Source organism: Leucoraja erinacea, chromosome 22, assembly GCF_028641065.1.
Source record: "Leucoraja erinacea ecotype New England chromosome 22, Leri_hhj_1, whole genome shotgun sequence".
Lineage (NCBI taxonomy): Eukaryota > Metazoa > Chordata > Chondrichthyes > Rajiformes > Rajidae > Leucoraja > Leucoraja erinaceus.
The window spans coordinates 7,132,314-7,155,957 of NC_073398.1; the positions used below are offsets into that span (position 1 = coordinate 7,132,314).

The window sequence follows — 23,644 nt, forward strand, 5'->3', positions numbered from 1 at the left end:
GCCGAATAGCCTACTCCTGCAACTAATTTGCTATGTTACTATGGCCCCATAATTGTTTCGTACTCTTCTGAATCTGAGTTTTTGGAGACAATTTTAAAACTGATGGAGCAACATTCAAATTAGTGGGGAATTAATTTTTGAAATGGTTGATTTAAAACTTGGACTGTTCATTTAGATGTGGATCCAGCCACAATATATTCATGTAGAATTGAGGAATTGCAGATGCTGGTTTACCAAGGAAAGCTAAAATGCTGGAGTAACTCAGCGGGTCAAACAGCATCCCTGGAGAACATGGATAGGTGACTTTTTCCGACACGAAACGTCACCTATCCATGTTCTCCAGAGAATCTGCCTGACCCGCTGAGTTACTCCAGCATTGTGTCTGACCACAATAATCTTTATAGATTGCTGCTTGTAAAATGTAAAGCAAGGTACTGTTCATTGGAATAGCAGCCACAGATGTGTTATGCTGCTGTAAAAAAAAAAATGTGGGGAGAAGGCAGGCACGGGTTATTGATTTGGGACGATCAGACATGATCACAATGAACGGAGGTGCTGGCTCGAAGTGCCGAATGGCCTACTCCTGCACCTATTGTCTATTGTCAATCTTTCTGTTATATTAGCTTGCTTCCTATCCAAAGAACAGCTTGTGGAATAATATATTCATATGGATAGGATCGACATGTGAATGGAGGACACCCTCTTCTCCAACCCCTATATCAATGAAGATCCCCAAATCTCCATCAATTGGTATTTGTCCTTGTGAGTTTGGTTGCGAGATGCAGCAATTTTCTGTTTCTTCACTACTTTTTCAGATGTGATCACACCTAATGGGTTGAACATCAAGAAGTTCTCCGCCATGCACGAGTTTCAGAACCTTCACGCCCTATACAAGTCTCGCATCCAGGAGTTTATTCGGGGACACTTCTACGGGTATTGTCTGCTGCATCTTCACTTTACTGCATTTTTATCTGTTGCCACGAAATGCGAGGACTTTTGTATCTGCAGGTCTGCGACCTGGAATCAATGGGGTTATTGCCCAATGAAAACATGAGTTGGGAAAGCTGTCTCTCCATCTGATTAAGCTTGGCATATGCAAGTGTCAGAGGTTATGGGGAGAAGGCAGGAGAATGGAGTTAGGAGGGAGAGATAGATCAGCCATGATTGAATGGCAGAGCAGACTGGATAGGCCGAATGGCCTAATTCTACTCCTATCACTTATGACCTTGTACCGGTCTGCTCACTGCAGGCACTGACACGAGCATCTTGAGGCAATGCTTCCAAAACTGTCTTGAACATTTGCTCGGAGGGAATTTCACCATCACCACGCCTCCATTTCGTAGGAGTTCGTAGAATACCGCGAGTTTGATTTTTTTTTACTCGGGAGAGCTCTTGGGTAAACTCGCATAGTGGGACGGGCTTTATTCCAGATCTTTGTGTCCTTTTTTTAAGCCTTTGCTCGCTTGCTTTTTCTTTAATTCTCTCTAGTAAACGAAACGTTGCCGACACTTATTGTGTCAACTAGTCGAACATTTAATGATGCTTCCTTGCATCCTGCTGCAATATGTCTTTGACACTTTGTTTCCCAAGACTTCATCACACTGTCTGAAGTAAAGCGTTAATTTATAGAACTTCTGTCGCGGGCAAGCTGGGAGGAGGAGAAATTGGTTTATCCAAGGAAAAATATGCCAAAACAAAACGTGCGTGTTCCTTGAAACTATTGTCCCCTTATTGTTGATGTTATAGTGCAAATATAAGAGTGTAGATTCCTGTTGTGAACACAAAGATGGTTTTTGTTCAGTTGCTATGAATTTTTATGGATTTGTTGTTGTTTTTCAAATTCCAGACACTTGGATTTCAATTTGGAAAAGACGCTCTTCTTCTTCATAGCTGGCAGATATGAATTTACAAATAAAGGGGCTGACCTTTTCATAGAAGCGTTGTCGAGGTTAAACTTCCTTCTCCGGGTAAGAAATGCGGCAGTTTTTATGTTTCGGAAGCACAGAATTCCATGATGTCATAGAATAACACGGGTACAGGCCCTTTGGCCCCCAGTGTCGGTGCCAAACGTGACACAAGTTCAACTAATCTCTAAATGTGATCAATTTCCTCCAAGTCCACCAGCCTATCTTAAATTGTATGCCTTAAGAGTCCAGAGTGTTTTATTGTCATAGGTCCCCAAAACGGAACACCATTCCTACTTGCAGCAGCACAAGAGATACATAAATATAATGCTCTGTGTGGGATTTTTAGCAATATTGTAAGTACAGTTCATTTCACACTTTTAAATTTTCATCTGCCAGGAATATATCCATCATTACACAATGTTAATATTACTGAATCTAGATCGACCATCAATCACTCATTCGCCCTAGTTCTATGTGATCTAACTTTTTGCATGCACTCTTATTTAGGGGGCCTATTAACTTACAAACCCGTACGTCTTTGGTATGTGGGAGGAAACCTGGACAAAACCAACACGGTCACAGGGAGACCATGCAAACTCCACACAGGCAGCACCAGAGGGCAGGCTCGAACCCGGGTCTCTGGCACTGAGGTGGCTGTTCTACCTGCTGTGCCGCCCTATGTTGGAGGTGTCCATGTGAAAGATATGGCTATAAGGATATAGCTTTAAAATGAGAGGGTAAAGTTTAAAGGAGATGTGCGGGGCAAGTTTTTAGTGTTGAGCACTTGGAACGCACGGCCAGTGGAGGCGGAAAATATAGTGGCATTTGAGGCTTTTAGATGGGAACCTGGAAGTGCAGGGGATGGGGGCAGATCAGATCAGTTCAACTTGGCATCATGTTCGACACAAACATTGTGGATCGAAGGACTCGTTCCGTTGCTGTACTGTTCTATGTTCTAAAAGCACTGCATTTAATGAATCTGTAACTATTTCCCACCCCCCCCCTAACAAAATGTCCAATCAACCTGCCAACACAATAACAGGAGAGCATGTCTGAGTTTTTAGTTCACTTTTGCTAATCCATTTGGTAATCGGCTATTAGCTTAAATACCCACTTATTCATAGTCGTGGACTACAAAGAAACCTATCTTTATGAAATTGAGTCCAGTGGTGTGGGAGAAAGGAGAGTTCGGTGTTTCTGTAGTGCTTCCTCAGTGTGTGTAGTAAAATTATACTATGTACAAGAATATTTTAGAGATAAGTGTTCAATTGTCATATGTACCAACACAAAACGATGAAATTCTTACTCGCAGCGGCATAACACGCCAGTAAACAACACGGATAAATAACATGTAATAAATCAATTCAATAAATTGACCCCAACTCTAGTGCAAAAAAAACCCGAAAGTCCTTGGTGCAACCAAAAACAATCCATAGTTGAGTTTAGTGTTGTGCAGTGTTCTAGAGACTGTTGTGGGGAAGAAGCTATTCTTGAACCTGGGGGGGGGGGTCATGGTTTTCATCCTCTTGATGGTCGGAGTGAAATGAAAGTGGGCCAGGGTGGTGTGTGTCTTTTGCCATTGTAGAAACATAGAAATTAGGTGCAGGAGTAGGCCATTCGGCCCTTCGAGCCTGCACCGCCATTCAATATGATCATGGCTGATCATCCAACTCAGTATCCCGTACCTGCCTTCTCTCCATACCCCCTGATCCCCTTGGCCACAAGGGCCACATCTAACTCCCTCTTAAATATAGCCAATGAACTGGCCTCAACTATCCTCTGTGGCAGAGAGTTCCAGAGATTCACCACTCTCTGTGTGAAAAAAGTTCTCCTCATCTCGGTTTTAAAGGATTTCCCCCTTATCCTTAAGCTGTGACCCCTTGTCCTGGACTTCCCCAACATCGTGAACAACCTTCCTGCATCTAGCCTGTCCAACCCCTTAAGAATTTTGTAAGTTTCTATAAGAGAAACTTACAAAATTCGTTAGTGTCTGCCATTTGAAGCCGTAACTCCCAGAGATCGTTTTGATGGTGGGGTGATCGGGACTTGCGATGAACCGGGGATTGCCCACCTCGCTCTGTAATCTGTTCAAGAAGGAACTGCAGATGCTGGAAGATTGAAGGTACACAAAATTGCTGGAGAAACTCAGCGGGTGCAGCAGCATCAATGGAGCGAAGGAAATGGGCGACGTTTCGGGCCGAAACCCTTCTTCAGACAATCTCCTGTGTTCCTGGGGGTTTGGTTTGCTGAACCTGGCCATGATGCAAACAATGCAACTGTACCTTGCACGTCTGTGATTGCTGCCTGATTGAAACACTTGGCAGATGTTAATTGAAAGTTTAAACTTTCCCGCGGTCTAGGCATAAGCTCGGGGGCGATCGCGCTTTTGCTGTTGCAGCACCTAAACTATGGAATTTAAAACTTATCTCTAGACTTAAAACTTATTTCTACTCTCAAGCCCTTCTTGAGGTCCTCTGAGGGAGCGCTGTATGTATCTATCTATGTATGTATTGTTAATCTATGTACCACTGTTTGTAGCAAGTTAGTGCCTGCACTGATGCAAAGCACTTTGGTCAACGAGAGTTGTTTTTAAATGTGCTATAGAAATAAAATTGACTTGACTAAACTATCTACTGCCTTCACACATAAACAGCCAATTAATGATTCATCATAAATTGTGAACCTGGCTCTACAAAGATCTTTGCATGTACCGAGAGCTAAGAGTGTTCTTCAGTTTACATTCTGTGTATTGTTCTTTCTTATTAGGTTCAGAAATGTGATGTTACTGTTGTGGTATTTTTCATCATGCCAGCAAAAACCCACAACTTCAATGTTGAAACGTTGAAGGGACAGGCGGTCAGAAAACAACTTTGGTAAAACATCCTCTTCTGCTTTTGTAAACTTTGATTAGTCGTGCAATTGAAAGGTCTTGTGGCACCAGTATTTTTTTTATTTTTTTTAAAAATTTAAATGATTATTTATTTATTTTTTAATTAGAAGTTAATACAATACAAAACAGTACAGTGGAACCTAATTTTAGGTGCCAACTATGTCATACCGTAATCCATTCTATGTACAACCTCTAGTTTTATGTTTTGAGAAGGAAGTAAGCAAGACAAGAAAAATAAAACAATAGAAAGGGGAAAAAGAGGAAAAATAGATGGTAGAGAGTAGAGAAACGTGAAGTGTGTATATGGAAAAAGTGGAAAGTAGAAATAGGAGAGAAGACCCCTTAAAAGAGAAATTTTCAAATCTGTATTCGGAGATATAGATCTATCCACGGCATGAACTGAAATCAGCAATCTTTACGGTACCGCTGCATCACATGATTCCAAAAAGTCGATGAAAGGAGACCAACTCCTTAAAAATTGGTCATATTTATCTATTAGTCGGAGTCTCATTTCTTCAAGGCGTGCTATGTCCATCATATTCCTAATCCACATTTTAACAGTTGGTATGGTTGTATTTTTCCAAAATTTAAGTATCAATTTCTTTCCAATTATTAACCCATAATTTAAAAAAACGTTTTGGTCTTTATTTAAATTGATATCTTCTACTATTATTCCAAATATAATCCATTCCGTTTTAGGTGCTATTGTGGACATGTGGCACCAGTATTCTGAATGAGATAATTGCGATTCCTTTTCACTAAGAGATTCCAATTGGTCTAGACTTGAGATACCCCCTTTGTACGCAAACGGGTCCTTTGCCAACCAGAGATCGCTAGCATTATTCTACACACTAGGGACATTTTACAATTTTGCTGAAGGCAGTTAACCTACAAACCTGGAAGTCTTGGGAGTGTGGGAGTAAACCTGAGCACCTGGAGAAAACCCACTTGGTCATAGGGAGAACGTACAAACTCCATACAGAGTCAGGATCAAAATTGGCTCTGTAAGGCAGCAACTCCACCACTGCACCACCTAAATTGTTCCTGTTTTTTTTTAATTGCTTTTAGCCTTATTGATCTACGATTTAAAACAAATCTTTAAACAAAACTGGAATAATGTGTAGAACCCACAGTGCTGGAATAACTCATTGGGTCAGGCAGCATCTCGGGTGGGCATGGATGGGTGACATTTTGGTTAGGGATTCTTCTTCAGATGTTTTTTTTACACGGATGTTGGAACAGTGGTCGGGAATAGGGCTGTTTTATATTAGTTGGTCAAAATGTACTGGGTTGAACATTTCACCTACTATTGAACAAATGTGCTGATTTGGACACAACCATTCATTAGTCAAATGAAAATGTGGTATATAAAACAAGGTATAGTTCAGAGATACAATGCAGAAAGAGGCCCTTCGGCACAGAGGGTCCACGCCGACCAGCGACCCCCCGCACATTAACACTATCCTACTCCCACTAGGGACAATTTTTACACTTACCAAGCCAATTAACCTACAAACCTGTACGCCATTGGAATGTGGGAGGAAACCGAAGATCTCGGCGAAAACCCATGCAGATTACGGGGAGAACGTAACACTCCGTATAGCCAGCACCCGGGTCACCAGTGCTGCATTCGCTGTAAGGCAGCAACTCTGTGACTGCCTGGGGTGTCTGGGGTGATCGGTCCTCTTGGAGTCAAACAGCTCGGAAAAGAGGCCCAACTTGCCCACACCGACCAACATGCCCCATCTACACTGGTCCCACCTGCCTCTGTTTGCTCCATATCCCTCCAAACCTATCCTATCCATGTACTTGTCCAAATATTTCATATACATTGCAATCTGTACCTGCTTCAACTATGTCCACCACCAGCTAATTCAACTATACCTGCCACCCTTTGTGAATATTAAAACAAAAAGTTGCCCCATGGGTTCTATTGGATTGTTCTGGATATGGTTAAGGGCCTCCAGTGCCAGAATAACCTTGGGATAACTGTTGTGAGCAATAGTGGTGGAGGGGAGGGGATGAGATTAACAAATATCTTTCGTAACGCTGGCGGGGCACTGAAGTTGATTGATGTGTTTTGAAGCCTTTCTTTATATTTCATGTTCATAAGTAGAATTAAGCCATCAAGTCTACACCATTCAATCATGACTGATCTACTTTCAAACCCATTCTACTGCCTTCTGCCCAGTAGTACCCCATTCTACTGCCTGACACCCTTAACATTAATGTCTGATGCTTTAACTGGGATTTTGTTGAGCATTCTTTCAATTATTGGAGGGGGAAGACCTCCCGAGTAGAAAAGAAAAGCTGTGAGGTACAACCCAAATGATTCTATGCTCCTTTAACTCAATGAAAAAACAAAATAATGGTCTACCCTATTGCCAGAGTGAGGCCACACGCAAACTGGGGTAGCTTACAACCCAATGGTATAAACATTGAATTCCCCAATTTTAAGTAATACCTTCCCTATTTCTCCCCCCACCCTCCCCACTTTCCCACCTTCATAATCGCCTCACTCCTTTCATCCTTCATACACTCATCATCTCCCATCCCTGAATTTCCTTTTCGTCCACCCTTGCCCTCCTTGTCACCTTCAATTATATTCCTCCCTCTGCCTTTACATTTCACTCCTCTCCTCTTTATCTGACACTCCTGTCTACTTTTCAACTCCAGCCTTTGTCCTAATGCACCCATCTGCTAATTCCCCCCCCCCCCCCCACCTATATACACCTATCACTCACCAGGCTTTGTCCAGCCCTTCCACCCCTCTTTTCCAGTTTTTTTTTTCTCCCTACTATTGGTCTAAACATTGCCAAACCAAATGTCATCTGCCCATTCGGTCCACAGATGCTGATTGCCCCATGGAGGTCCCACGGCACTTGGTGTTTGTTTTTTGTAGAAAACAATTCACTTGTTGCCTTTCACTACTGACAAAACCTGTTCCATAACAACAACTCTTAGCTATAAACCTGCTAAATAAAAAAGTATTCATTTGTATCCGTACCCCGGCCAAACGAGCTTCTACTGCACAGTTGCAACTGATGATTATCACAAGAGAATGTGAAAATTGCTAAAATATTAAACTACAGCATGGTATCACAGAGGTGGAGTTGCTGCATTACTTTGCCAGAGACTCGGGCTTAATCCTGGCTATGGGTGCTGTCTGTACGGAGTTTGTACGTTCTCCCTGTAACCACGTTGTTTTCTCTGGGTTTTCCGGATTCCTCCCCCACATTCCAAATTGGCTTCAGTAAAATTGTAAATCGTACCTAGCGTGCGGGGGGGGGCTAGCGTGCGGGGTGGGGGGCTAGCGTGGGGGTGGGGCTAGCGTGGGGGGGTGGGGCTAGCCTGGGGGGTGGGGCTAGCCTGGGGGGTGGGGCTAGCATGGGGGGTGGGGCTAGCGTGGGGGGGGGGGCTAGCGTGGGGGGTGGGGCTAGCCTGGGGGGGGGGGGGGCTAGCCTGGGGGGTGGGCTAGCCTGGGGGAGTGGGCTAGCGTGCGGGATGGCACTAATGTTGATGGTCCTGTTTCCATACTGTATTGCTAAACTAAACCAATAAGCAATGTGAAAGTACTGGAGTAACTCAGCGGGTTAGGCAGCATCTCTGGAGATGGATAGGTAAAGTTTCAGGTGGAGTTCTGTTTCTACCATAAGTATTGTGACACTTTGTTTTCACTTGTATGTTTACAGGGACACTGCTCATTTAGTGAAGGAGAAGTTTGGAAAGCGACTTTATGAAGCATTGTTGAAGTAAGTTGCACAGATCCTTCACAAAATGACAATGAACGATGGACGTACTCGTTGGTCAGTCTCTGCTTGATAGTGATTAAAACTTGGATCTGCTTGAGATGAAATTCTCCTTATGGCCATGAAATAAAGTGTAGAAAGGAACTACAGATGGTGGACACAAAATGTTGGAATAACTCAGCAGTACCGGCAGCATCTCTGGTGAAAAGGAAGAGATGATGTTTTGGGTCAGAACCCTTTGTTGGTTCTGAACCAGTCTGAAGAAAGATTCTGCGGCTGGAATTACACGAGTAGAGATATCTTGGAGGGTTTATAGGACTGGAAGAGACTAATAATATTAATAATAATAATAATTCTGAAGAAGGGTCTCGACCCAAAACGTCACCCATTCCTATTCTCCAGAGATGCTGCCTGAACTGCTGAGTTACCCCAGCATTTTGTTTCTATTTTCTGTGTAAACCAGCATCTGCAGTTCCTTTCTACACAATGAGATGATGTGAGATTGGGATAGACTTAGACAAAAGGTTGAAAGATTTTTATAATTGGTTCATGGAAAGGAAAGGGTGCGGGATTTGGATTAAATGGGACCAGTTTAGATGGAACATCTTGATATTGGGCCACACGGCCTGTTTTTGTGCTGTACTACTCGAGATATCGGGTAAGCAGATATCATCGTAAGTCAGAACTCGCCAGTGTAACTGGCTTGCTTAATAACTAAGACTGACTTAAAGGAGGCTACAGAATAAGGAAAGGCATAGACAGTGGATGTGGAAAGGATGTTTCCACTGGTGGGAGAGTCTAGGACTGGAGGTTATAGCCTCAGAATTAAAGGACACTCTTTTAGAAAGGAGGTGGGGGGAACTTCTTTAGTAGAGGGTAGTTCATCTGTGGAACTCATTGCCATAGAGGGTTGTGGAGGCCAAGTGGATATCTTTAAGGCAGAGGTAGACAAATTCTTGATTAGAATGGGTGTCCCGGGTTATGGGGAAAAGACAGGAAAATGTGATTAGGAGGCAGAAATCGGCCATGATTGAATGGCAGAGTAGACTTGATGGGCCGAATGGCCTAATTCTGCTCCTATAATGTGAACTTGTAAATTAGAATGAGCGGCCATTGGGTTGACTCTGCTTGATGTACAGCAGCTATTTTGGCCTCTTCCACTGGTCAAGACTCTATCATGTGTTTACAGAGGGGAAACGCCAGATTTGACCAAGTTCCTTGATCGTGATGACTTGACTGTGATGAAAAGAGCCATTTATGCCACACAGGTATGTCTAGGAATGGACCCATTGTTTTTTTGGCCTTGATGGAGCTTAAATTATATTTTCCCTTGCTGGGTAAAGAAGCTGTACAAATCCAGTTCTTTGATTCGAGAGTTTGAAAATTGTATTTTCCCAAGGTTGGCAAAAGAAACATAGAAAATAGGTGCAGGAGGAGGCCATTCGGCCCTTCGAGCCAGCACCACCATTCATTGTGATCATGGCTGATCGTCCCCTATCAATAACCCGTGCCTGCCTTCTCCCCATATCCCATTGACTCCAGTAGCCCCTAGAGCTCTATCTAACTCTCTCTTAAATCCATCCAGTGATTTGGCCTCCACTGCCCTCTGTGGCAGGGAATTCCATAAAAAGAAGCTGTACACATGGAGCTGTCTCTGATTCGGAAACTCCTTGACTTTTCTTTTAAATTGAATCCTTTGAGGACATGATACATAAGGGTTTGTCCATAATTTGATGCCCAAGGAATCATTGAATTGAATGTACGTGTATTTCTTTGTTTAATATTTGTTATATTAACAGCTTGAGTATTTTGTTGTTTAAAATCCTGGGTCCAAGGCACATCCAATCTTCTGGCATGTTTCAAAGAGTCAATGAATTAATGTTGATGCACTTGCAACCTGCTAGATTTTAAATATGAATTGAAGACTGTCTCTTATCCTCTCATCTCTATTAGAACATGCAGCAAGGGAACAGGCCCTTTGGCCCACAATGTCTATGCCAAACATGATGCAAAGTTAAACTAATCTCCTCTGCCTGCACGTGATTCATATCCCTCCATTTCCTGCATATCCATGTGTCCATCTAAACACATCTTGCATGCTATTATCATATCAGCCTCCACCACCAACTCTGGCAGTGTGATCTAAGCACCTGCCACTGGGTTTCATTTTTAAAAACTTTCCCAGGGCACTTTATAAATGCACGATTCTGTTGCTTGATTAGATCATGGACACTGGACGTCAAACCCTTTTGCCCATTCATTGATCCCTGTCCCTGTGATAACGTTTTTCTGACCTCTGCCTTGCATTTCAACTGGATTAAGAGTGAATTTACCAGAAATCCAGTGACAATAATTCGAGGGGTACTGGAAATTAGTTGAGTGTAAATGAGAGGGGATGCTGTAAATTCTGCAGGACTCATCTTAAACTGGTTTAAAATGTTTGAATATATTTTCTAATTTGTCCTGCTATGAACTCAACTAGTTGGTGGCGCTACAGACTTGGTGCCTTTGGAGGAAAGTCAATTCTATTCTGATGAATGTAGAGTGGTGACTGGAGAGTGGTTTAATGTTAGTTTTATTGCATACGGTTTTCCCACGATACTTTTAATTTTAGTTTGGTTTATTGTCGCGTGTATTGAGGTACAGTGAAAAACTTTTGCTTGCTAACCAGTCAGCAGAAAGACAGCAGATTACAATCAAGCCATCCGCAGTGTACAGATACAGGATAAAGGGAATAACCTTAACACAGGGTGAAGTCTGTTCAAAGATAGTCCGAGCGTCTCCAATGAGGTGGATAATAGCTCAGGACTGCTATCTGGTTGGTTATAGGGGTGATTCAGCTGCCTGATAACAGCTGGGAAGAAAGTCCTTGAATCTGGAGGTGTGCGTTTTTTCGCTCTGTACCACTTGCCTGAGTGGAGTGGAGAGAAGAGGGAGTGACTGGGCGGGGTGTGACTGAAGGGCCTGTCCCACGATGCGAGTTCACCCAAGAGCTCTCCCGAGTTTAAAAAAAAAATCAAACTCGTGGTTACTCTTGGAAATTTTCACAGTGTTGAAAAAATTTCACGAGCTTACCGCGTTTCCCGAGTACCTGCCGTTAGCTTTACGAGCCTCTACGAGACGTCCAAGAGCTCGGACCTATCCGCTACATACATTCTACGTACTTACCACGAGTTTAATTATTATTTTTTTAACTTTGGAGAGCTCTTGGGTGAACTCGCATTGCGGGCCAGGCCCTTTATCCTTGCTGGTGGCCTTGCCGAGGCAGTGTGAAGTGTAGATGGAATCAATAGAAGGGAGTTTGGTTTGTTTGTATGATGGTCTGGGCTATGCGTCCACAATTCTCTGCAATTTCTTGGGGTCTTGGGTGGAGCTGTTCCCAAACCATGCAGCGATGCATCCCGATAAAATGCGTTCTACAAGAAGGCTCTGCAGAGAGTAGTGCGTTCGGCCGAGCGCACTATGGGAACTTCACTCGCCCCCCTGCAGGAACTATACAACAGGAGGTGCAACTCCAGAGCAAATAAAATCATGGGAGACCCCTTCCACCCCTGCAACGGACTGTTCCAGCTGCTACGGTCAGGCAAACGCCTCCGTTGCCATGCGGTGAGAACGGAGAGGTTGAGAAGGAGTTTCTTCCCAGAGGCAATTCGGACTGTAAACGCCTATCTCACCAGGGACTAACTCTACTGAACGTTTTTTCCTTCCATTATTTATTATGTAAAAGAATATGTGTGTTATGATTGTGTTTATAATTTGTTGTTTTGTTGTTTGTCTTTTGCACAAAAGTCCGCGAGCATTGCCACTTTCATTTCACTGCACATCTCGTATGTGTATGTGACAAATAAACTTGACTTGACTTGACTTGAAAATGTATCACTGTTACTGTAGCCATTGATTGGAAATTTGTCCTCACCAACTCCAGCGCCAAAGTCTACCTCCTGTGACAACGCACAACATGCTCGATGACACCAAGGACCCGATCCTCAGCACCATCAGACGCATTGGACTGTTCAACAACAGAGCTGACCGAGTTAAGGTACGTACTTGGCCTTCTGCCCAGGGCTGGGAATGCATTGACCACAGACCCAGACCAGATGCCCATCTCCTTCTATGTACCTGATGATCATTGCACCCTTTACGTTCATGCTATTTTCTCAATTGTGTGCAGGAAGGAACTGCAGATGCTGATTTAAACTGAAGATAGGCACAAAGCTGGAGTAATTCAGTGGGTCAGGTCTGGAGAAAAAGAATAGGTGACGCTTTGGGTCAGAACCCTTCAGATGGATATATAGAGAGATAGAACAAATGAATGAAAGATATGCAAAAAGTAAATGTGGAGCCCACAATGGTCCATTGTTGGCTGTGGGGTATGGGATGATAATGAGTTGTACAGATCGTGAAACTAGTGCAGCAGTTAGTCTTTAGTTTAGTTTGGAGATTCTGCATGAAAACAGGCCCTTCGGCCCACCAACTCAACGCCATCCATCGATCTCCCATTCACCTTGTGTTTGTTACCCCTCTTTCTCAGCCACTCCCTGCATCCTGGGGGCAATGAACCTGCAAACCTGCATGTCTTTGGGATGTGGGAGGAAACTGGAACACCCTGAGGAAACCCACACGGTCACAGGAAGAACATGTAAACTCCAAGCAGGCAGCACCTGAGATCAGGGTTGAACCTGGATCTCTGGTGCTGTAAGGCAGCAGCTGTGCCATGCAGTCTGAAGTGTTGGGATATTCAGAATGAATTGACATTGGAGAGTAAAGGGCCTGTCCCACTTGGGCGTAATTTGCGCGTCATTTACGCAACATCATTTATGCATTACGCTCGCATGGTGCGTGGGCAGTGACGCAAGGTCGCGCGCAGGGCCCCAAGATTTTGGGATGTACAAAATCTTTGCTCGCCATCTGTGTGATACGCAAATGACCTCCAAGTGGGACAGGCCCTAAAGGCATTGTACATAGTGGTGTTAATCTAAAACTGATCCAAGTCTAGTTTAGCCATGGAGTCATAGAATGAAACAGTGTGGAAACAGGCTCTTCGGACCAACTCACCCACTCCGCCAACAATGTCCCAGCTACACTTGCCTGCGCTTGGTCATTATCCCTCCAAACCTGTCCTATCCATGTACCTGTCTAACTGTTTAGGACGGGTTTGGAGGGATATGGGCCAAGCACAGGCAAGTGGGACTAATTTGTTAAATTTTCTATTTGAATTGGAAATTTCAATGCATAACTGAAGTATTTTTTATTTAAATGGAGATCTAAATTCTCTTTGAGGGTAGCACAGAGGCGCAGCAGTAGATTTGTTGTCTCTCAGCACCTGAGACCTGGGTTCAATCCTGGCCCTTGGTGCTGTCTGTGTGGAGTTTGCGTGTTCTCCCTTCAACCGTGTGGGTTTCCTCCTCCCCACATCCCCAAGACGTTCAGGTTTGTAGGTTGATGGTCTTCTGTGAATTGCCCCAGAGTGTGTAGGGAGTGGATGAAAAGTGGGATAACATAGAACAAATGTGAGTGGGAAATCGTTGGTTGGTGCAGACTCGGTGGGCCGAAGGGCCTGTTTCCATGCTCTATCTCTAAAACGAATCTCAATCTGTTGCTGATATACACACCACCTGCCATTGCCCATCGTTGCTTTATTTAAATGAACATTGTCCCCATTAAGGCAATTTAATGTTCTAAGCAGCACTGATTTGGGACCAGCGTCATTGGAGCAGATTGTATATGAATGTTGTAAAAATTGGTCTACAAAGTGCCTAATGAGGTGGAGGGGAATAAATGTCAAAAACTGAAATCATAAATAAGCCAAATGAGATTGTATCTTAATGATCTGGGATGTGAATATTGTTCAGATTGGTAATTATTTTGATGAAACTAAACTCTTGTTTAAATGAGCACAGATTTTCTGAAGACCTGCCCCTTACCCCCTATCTGAAGGCCCTGTCCCACTTTCACGAGTTACTCCTGAGTTTTCCCCTTCCTTCGAACTCGGGGAATGTCGGGTAATGTCCGTAGGAGTCCGTAGATGTTTCATAGCGGCTCGTAATGCCAGCCGTAGGAACTCGGGGCATCGGGTAAGTTGGGACGCTTTTTTCAACATGTTGAAAAATGTCCACGAGTTTAAAAAAAAAAAAAATTACCGTAATTCTCCGAGTTCAAATCGAGGGGAAAACTCTGGAGAGTTCGTGAGTAACTCGGGAAAGTGGGACAGGGCCTTAATACAGTTCTGCTTGACAAGAACACGCCACCTATCACTTGCCAGGCTTTGTCTCACTCCCATCTCCCTTTTCCAATTTTCTCTCTCTCTCTTATTTTCCCCCCCCCATTACAATCTGTCTTGAGAACGGTCGCCACTCGAAACTTCACCGATCCACAGTAACTCAGCATGTCAGACGCCTGTTCTACGCAAAAATTCCAGCATTTGCAATTCCTTGTGCCTTCCAGAAATTAATTCCTAATAACAACATCACTTGCTTTTCAAATGTTTTAAAATCTACGTTTTTTTAATTTTCTAGATTGTTTTTCACCCCGAGTTTCTATCGTCTACCAGCCCATTGTTGCCCATGGACTATGAGGAGTTTGTCCGGGGTTGTCACCTTGGAGTCTTCCCATCCTATTATGAGCCTTGGGGATACACTCCTGGTAAGTGTCATCGGTCCCATAACACTCGTGACCTCGGAGGACCAAGAAAGCTTCAATGTTTGGTGTTGGCAGCAGACCTTAGATAATTCATCAGGGGGAATCATGAGAGATGGGGAGAGAATGAACTTGGGTTTAGAGTTATTATTGTCGCGTGTACCAAGGTTTGGTGAAAAGCATTGGTTTATATGCTATCCTATCAAATTTATGATAACATGCATAATTACAATGGGTCCAACCAGTAGAATAGGAAGAGGGAAGGGGAACTATAGCGTTAGCCATGCAGCATGGAAACAGGCTCTTTGGCCCAACTTATTCATGACAACTAAGATTCCCCATCTATGCCAGTCCCACCTACTCACCTTTAGCCCATAATCCCTTAACCCTTCCCATTCCATGTACCCCCAGTTCAAATGTATTTTAATCTGTTCGGTGCCACCCTGAATGTACTGTGGTCAGAGTATACATGTGAAAACAAATCTTGGCAGTGAACAGGTTAAATAGTGTTATAGTACCTTGCTCAACTACCTCCTCTTGCAGCTCGTTGCAGATACCCACCACCCTAGCTGGTAGAGTCACTGCCTCTCAGCACCAGACTTGGGTTCAATCCTAACCTTGGGTGAAAGTCCTGAACCTCCCTGTCAGAGGTTGAGGCAAGACCTGATAGTGTACAAAACTGAGGGGCATCGATTGGGTCGACTGTCAGAACCTTTTTTCCCCAGGGTGGCAAAGACAAATACTACAAGGCATCATTTTAAAGTGGGGGTGACAAAATGTAAAGATGTTTGGAGGAAGGTCTTTTAGCAGGTGGTGCGTGCCTGGAACATGCTGCTGAGGGTGGTTGAAGACTTTTGTGACATTTTGGATAGGCATTGGCAAAAATCTGGAATAACTCGGCATGTTGGGCAGCATCTCTGAAGAAATGGATAGGGGATGTTTGGGGTTGGGATCCTTTGTTTAGTTTAGAGATACAGTGTGGAAACGGGCCCTTCGGCCCACTGAATACGCACTGACCAATGGTCCCCACACATTAACACTACACTATACATACTACGGACAATTTTACATTTATATTAAGCCAATTAACCTACAAACCTGCACGTCTTTGGAGTGTGGGAGGAAACCGAAGATCTCGGAGAAAACCCACGCGGTCACATAGAAACATAGAAAATAGGTGCAGGAGTAGGCCATTCGGCCCTTCGAGCCTGCACCGCCATTCAATATGATCATGGCTGATCCTCCAACTCAGTATCTTGTACCTGCCTTCTCTCCATACCCCCTGATCCCTTTAGCCACAAGGGCCACATCTAACTCCCTCTTGAATATAGCCAATGAACTGGCCTCAACTACCTTCTGTGGCAGAGAGTTCCAGAGATTCACCACTCTCTGTGTGAAAAATGTTTTTCTCATCTCGGTCCTAAAGGATTTCCCCCTTATCCTTAAGCTGTGACCCCTTGTCCTGGACTTCCCCAACATCGGGAACAATCTTCCTGCATCTAGCCTGTCCAACCCCTTAAGAATTTTGTATGTTTCTATAAGATCCCCCCTCAATCTCCTAAATTCTAGGGAGTACAAGCCGAGTCTATCCAGCCTTTCTTCATATGAAAATCTTGACATCCCACATCACGGGTAGAATGTACAAACTCCGTACACACAGCACCCGTAGTCAGGATCGAACCCGGGTCTCCAGCGTTGTAAGGCTCTGCCGCTGCTCCACCATGCCGCCCTTCAGATCGATGGGGGTAGGAGATGTGACTGGGAGCAAGTAAAGTCCATGACAAATCTGGGCCAGCAACAGATGACCTTGGGCAGCTAGTCAAATTGCACTTCTCCTCATCCACACTATGTACACAACTAATGGAAATATTCAAATATAATTATGTCATGCTCTGTGACTTTTCTATTTGGTGACTTGAAAAAAAAATGGTTCCAACCTGAAATGTCATCTCTTCCTTTCCTCCAGAGATGCTGCCTGACCCACTGAGTTACTCCAACATTTTGTCCATCTTCGAGTGGTGCTGCGGTAGAGTCGCTGCCCTGCAGCGCTAGAGACCAGAGTTCAATCCTGATCACGGGTGCTATCTGTATGGAGTTTGTACATTCTCCATGTAACCCATGCGGTTTTCCCTGGGTGCTTTGGTTTCCTTCCACACCCCCAAAGATGTGCAGGGTTGTAGGTTAATTAGCTTTGGATAAATTTCCCCCAGTGTGTGTGGGATAGTGTTGGTGCGGACTCGGTGGGGCAAAGTGCCTGTTTCAGCGCCATCTCTCTAAAACTGAGATAAGTGGTGGTCTTGGATACATGTGTAGGGAGAGATTCAAGAGAGTTTATTGTCATGTGTCCCTGATGGGACAATGAAATTCTTGCTTTGCTTCAGCACAACAGAACATAGTAGGCATGAATACAGAACAGATCAGTGTGTCCATATACCATTATATAAATATATACACACATGAATAAATAAATTGATAAAGTGCAAATAACAGATAACGGGCTATTAATGTTCAGAGTTTTGTCTGAGCCAAGTTTAATAGCCTGATGGCTGTGGGGAACCTGAAGGTAATGGGGAGATGAGTGTGTGGCCAGGATGGTGAGGGTCCTTGATGATACTGCCTGCTTTTTTGAGGCAACGACGGAGGAACTGCAGATGCTGGATTAAACTGAAGATAGACACAAAAACTGGAGTAACTCAGGGGGTCAGGCTGTACCTATAGAGAAAAGGAATAGGTGACGTTTCGTGTCGAGACCCTTGGCATCACGTTCAGCAAGATGTGGGCTGAAAGACCTGTTCCTGTACTGTTCCATGTTCTATCAGCCTGCATCAAACACTGTTGCCAACTCTCTCTGTGTTTGCAGCGGAGTGTACGGTGATGGGGATTCCCAGTGTGACAACCAACCTCTCCGGCTTTGGGTGCTTTATGCAGGAGCACGTGGCGGACCCTACATCTTACGGTGAGTCCTTTTTCCAATCGACTGCTGCTCCACAGGACAATCCTCATTTAGTTCTCCGAGTTTGGGCTTCCGATAACCTTTCTGTGTTTCCGCTCCTTCCAGGGATTTACATCCTCGACCGGCGTTTCCGATCCCTCGAAGAGTCGTGCAATCAGTTGACGCAGTTCATGTTCGGCTTTTGCAAACAATCTCGTCGCCAGAGGATCATTCAAAGGAATCGGACAGAGAGGCTTTCGGAACTTCTGGACTGGAGATACCTAGGCCGGGTACAAAATCACACCCTGCCCCAATATTGGCCCACCCTGGTCATTCATTCTCTCTGCTCCCATCGGGCAGGAAGTACAAAAGCGCGCACCACCTGACTCGGGAACAGGCCATTTGGGACTGAGATGAGGAAAAAAGTCTTCACCCGGAGTTGTGAATCTGTGGAATTCTCTGCCACAGAAGGCAGTGGAGGCCAATTCATTGGATCTTTTCAAGAGAGAGTTAGATATAGCTCTTGGGGCTCACGCAGTCAAGGAATTTGTTCTTCCCCCGCACAATTAAAGCATGGAATAATCTCCACCCAACTATAATCACCCAACCAGATGCAACTAAATTTAAAGTAGCTCTTTCTTCCCAATAACCCTTTCTGGCTTAAGCCCTCCCTTCACCACCTCCAGTTTAAATCCCATTTGGAATATTTTGGAGGACCAAGAAACCAAGATATGGGGAGAAAGCGGGAACGGGGTACTGATTTTGGATGATCATATTGAATGGTGGTGCTAGCTCAAAGGGCTGAATGGCCTACTCCTGTACCTATTTTCTATGATTCTTCCTCTCTGTTATCAGGTTTCTGAATGGTGGTTCCTTTAGGTCAGAGATGCAGTATGGAAACGGGCACTTTTGTCCCATCCCCACCATTGACTCCATCTGTGCCACGCTGCCTTGGCAAAGCAGCCAACATAAGCAATCACTTATCCAATCCCAGTCATTCATCCTTCTCCCTGCTCCAATCTGGCAGAAGATACAGAAGCTTGGAAGCATGCACTCACCACCAAACTAACGGTTTATTTCCCTCTATTCTAAATGGTCCTTCCTTAAGCTAGGGTACTCTCCAAATCACCTCTACACCATTGCGAATGTTGGACTTTGTCTGTGGAACAGTTGCGTTACAATGCTGAAAACTATATTCTGCACTCTGTATCTTTCTCTTTGCTCCAGCTATGGTACTTGAGTTTGACTTGATTGTATTCATGTATATTATTATCTGATTTGGGATAGCATGCAAGACAATGCATTTCACTGTGCACATGAACACAATACACCTAGCAGCAGGCTCCTGGAGAGAGCATAAGTACCTGGGGAGGGGTTGGGATGGGATGAGATGAGGGGCAGGGAGTTTCATGCTCCCAGCTTCCTGGCCTGCACCAAAGCACGGTGGCTAAATATTTAATGCTATGGTCTTGGTTTGGCTCTGAGATTAGTGAAGCAGAGATTCCAAGAGACTGAAGGGTGTGAAAGCCAAATAAATCATCTGGTCTTGGGAGTTGGGCAAAGAGATTTCAAATGGATTGCAAGCAAGCAAATTCCCATGCCCGATGTGGTCACCAGAAAAAGAGACAATGCGCTGGAGTAACTCAATTCCAGCAGCATCTGCGGAGATGATGACGTTTCAGGTTGGGACCCTTCCCCATTAGCTGACAACTGCAGGTGTATCAAACTTGCCATCAGAGGCTCCTGGCTAATTGAATTTTTAACCAAAATGGGGAAGTAAATTTCTGTAAATAAGCAAGTCAAGTCGACTTTATTTGTCACATACACGTACAAGATGTGAAATGAAAGTGCCAATGCCTGGGAATTAAAAACGGAACAGAACAGAACCAGTATTTACATTTTAGAAAAATAAAAAGGCACAACACACCAGTAAATTAGTCCCTGGTGAGATGAGAGTTTACAGTCCTGATGGCCTGTGGGAGGAAACTCCGTCTCATCCTCACTGTTTTCGCAGCCTGACAGCGGAGTCGCTTGCTTGACCGTAGCAGCTTGAACAGACCATTGCTGGGGTGGTAGGGGTCCCCCATAATGTTGCTGGCTCTGGATCTGCACCTCCTGGTGTATAGGTCCTGCAGGGGGGCGAGTGTAGTTCCCATAGTGTGTTCAGCTGAATGCACTACTCTCTGCAGAGCCTTCCTGTCCTGGGCAGAGCTGTTCCCAAACCAGATTGTGATGTTACCGGACAGGATGCTTTCTACAGCCTCAGAATAGAAGGACTGAAGGAATCCTCGGAGAGACTATGAATTTCCTCAGCTGCCTGAGGTGGTAAAGGCGCTGCCTTGCCTTCCTCACCAGAGCAGCAGTGAGTGATGTCCATGGCAGATCCTCTGTGGTGTGGACTCTCAGGTATTTGAAGATGCTCACCCTATCCACAGTAGTCCCACATATAGGTTTGAGTTTATTGTTGTCACATGTACTTGAGGTACAGTGAAAAGCTTTGTTTTGCATGCTATCCAAACAGATCTGGACATAAATACAAACAAGACAAACTCAACTTGGTTCTCAGCATTATAGTGCATCAGTTCCAGAGACAGTCCAATGAGGTAGAGTTGAATCGGACAGTACCATAGCTTGTGGAAGGACTGTTCAGAAGCCTGATAACAGGGGAAGAAGCTGTTTCTGAGTCTCGATCTGTAAATTTCACCTCTCAGTCTGAAAACTTGGCACATACAGATTTTTTTTTGTGTTGGGATTCAGAACTTTTTGTTGCATTCTTCAAAAGTGAATGGTAACTTTAAAATTCCTTTCATCCTCAGTACTACATGCACGCCCGTCATCTTGCGCTATGTAGAGCCTTCCCAGAAAAATTTCAGATGGAGCCCATTGCACCTCCTTTGGTAAGTTTGCCTGTTTTACATGTTGTGGACTGAATGCTGGCATTTCTGACTGTCATCAGTTGGGACATTGCGTGTAACTCAGGAAGTCATGGTGCAACTTCATAGGACTTTGCTTCAGCCACATGTGGAGTATTGTGTGCAGTTCTGGTTACTCCATTACAAGGGAGATGTAGAGGCTTTAGAGAGGGTGAAGATGCTCACCAGAATGATGCCTGGACTATGAGGTACTGGCTACAAGCAGCAGTTTAACAGACTTTGATTTTGTTTGGAACGCCAGAGGTTGAGGGGGATACCTAATAGAATTGTATCCAACTGAGTGCCCTGGATAAGGTAAATGTTAAGAACATTTTTCCCCAGGATGGAAATGTCAAATACTTGAGGTCATAATTTAATTTATTGTCACGTGTACCGAGATGCAGTGAAAAGCTTTTGTTGCGTGCTAACCAGGCAGTGGAAAGATGATACATGATTACAATAGAGCCATCCACAGTGTACAGATACATGATAAAAAGAATGTGAATAATGTTTTGTGCAAGGTAAAGTCTGGTTTAACGATGGTCCAGGAATCTCCAGTGAGGTAGATTGTAGTTCAGGACTGCACTCTAGCTGTTGGTAGGATGGTTCTGTTGCCTGATAACAGCTGGGAAGAAACTGTCCCTGAATCTGGAGGTGTGCTTTTTCACACTTCTGTACCTCTTGTCTGATGGGAGCGGGGAGAAGAGGGAGTGGCTGGGCTGAGACTCATCCTTGTTTGTAGCCTTCAGGTGAGAGGAGCAACTTTTTAAGAAATGCAGAACAAGTGATTCCCCTATATCAAGTGTGCCTCTGATGAAGTAGGCCCCCTTTGTCTCCTGGCAACCAATATCTTCAGACCCAGTCCGCCACTGTTGCTAGGGGTGGTGTTGGAAGCAGATACAATAGTGGGTGCTAGTCTTTTGGACAGGCACATGGATGGATATGGATGTTTAAGAAGGAACTGCAGATGCTGGTAAATCAAAGGCAGACAAAAATGCTGGAGAAACTCTACGGGTGAGGCAGCATCTATGGAGCGAAAGAAATAGGTAACATTTGGGGCCGAAACCCGTCTTCAGACTGAGTTTTTCTCAATGAAGAAAGGTTTCGGCCCAAAACGTTGCCCATTTACTTCGCTCCATAGATGCTGCCTCACCCGTTGAGATTCTCCAGCATTTTTGTCCACATGGATATGGATCATGTGCAGGCAGATAAGAGCTAGTCTTGACATGTTTAGCACAAATCCTGATGGACATTGACAATATTATAAGAGGTGTAGGTAGGGGAGATGGCCTGGATCTTTTTTGCCCCCGTTGCAAGAATGTCGAAAGCTAGAAGGCATAGGGTTTATAGTGAGAGTAGGAAAACATTAAAGGAGATGCATGAGGCTGATTATTTTACACACAGTGCAGGGAATAGAAGCTATGGATTATGTGCAGCAGATGAGAGTTGGTCTTGGCGTCCTGTTCAGCACATATTGTGGTCTGTTCCGTGTTAAAGCAGGCTACATAAACCATGTGCCACAAAAGATGTGACTTTTCCAAAAGGCCTAATGGCACAGACTAATCCCTTCTTGTCTTGTGCCAGACCGAGGGTTTCCGATATCCCCAGCCAGCCTCCGTGCCACCATCCCCTTCGGTATCTTTGCATTCGAGTCCGCACCAGAGTGACGATGAGGAGAATGGCGACGAGCGTTACAATGAGGACGAGGAGGCGGAGAAGGATCGGAGGAACATTAAAACGCCAGCTTCCCTGTCCCCCTTCCCCACTGGAAACCAATCTGATGCAGAGTACCACGACTGAGCAGGTTCGAACAACTGAGCAGAGCTTCACCATGTGAAACGCCGCTTACAAAACCTTGACGATGGGGAAAACGGGCGCGCTAGCAAGTTAAGTCCGTGTAGTCTGCTTATATTGTACCCTGGTGCAGCACGTTGTCAAATTCTCATCTCAAGGGCAGAATTGTGCTTTATACGAGTTTTGAGTGAGTTCATGTAAACCTTTTTTTTTTAAATGTCTAATAATTAAGGAAGAGTTATGCCATCCTCAATCCTGCTCCATTATATCAAGCAGGTCTTGAAGAACTACATATTCTTTCTTGTACCCTTCAGCCTCCATCCACCTTTCAATTCTATTGAAGCAAGTTCCAGTAATAAGTCTCCGCAGTAGGGAACAATGAGTTAAAAGCTCCAAACCCCTGCACTGAAATATCAATTCGAAAGGCAAATCCCAAAGCCTTTTCGAATCGCCCCTTGATTTCCAGAACACATTTGCACCATGTCCACAAATAACATTAGCTAATTTATAGAATGATATAATTATTACATGCAATTATGTTACGCTGCTGATGTTGTTATTTCAGAACTTGAGATGTGGCCAGTCACCATTATCACCCAATGCTTTAAAATCCAGAGATAGACCTCCCAAGAATGGTTGTTTGAATCAGTATTTCAATGCAGGGGTTGGAACTTGACACCCATTTTCACATTCATGGCACCGGTAACTAAAAACAGGTTGTAATGTTCACATTTCACACTTCTCGGTGCTAAAGTTGCTGATAATTGTTTTGGGATATACACCATGTTTGCCCATTCATTTCTCCTTTCAGTACCAAAACCATT

The 23,644-nt window shown here is 44.3% G+C and overlaps 1 protein-coding gene across 1 annotated transcript in view; it reads left to right on the top strand.

Annotated features, from left to right (window-relative positions):
* The window catches only part of gys2 (glycogen synthase 2), a 38,001-nt gene extending 14,357 nt beyond the window's left edge, over positions 1-23,644 (top strand). Inside the window, exons 6-16 of the mRNA XM_055652859.1 lie at positions 816-933; positions 1,847-1,967; positions 4,674-4,780; positions 8,490-8,549; positions 9,736-9,814; positions 12,472-12,585; positions 15,062-15,188; positions 18,043-18,138; positions 18,241-18,404; positions 20,931-21,011; positions 22,611-23,644. Of these exons, the coding sequence (XP_055508834.1) occupies positions 816-933; positions 1,847-1,967; positions 4,674-4,780; positions 8,490-8,549; positions 9,736-9,814; positions 12,472-12,585; positions 15,062-15,188; positions 18,043-18,138; positions 18,241-18,404; positions 20,931-21,011; positions 22,611-22,826 (1,283 nt within the window). The 3' untranslated portion in view covers positions 22,827-23,644. The remainder of the gene's footprint in view (positions 1-815; positions 934-1,846; positions 1,968-4,673; positions 4,781-8,489; positions 8,550-9,735; positions 9,815-12,471; positions 12,586-15,061; positions 15,189-18,042; positions 18,139-18,240; positions 18,405-20,930; positions 21,012-22,610) is intronic.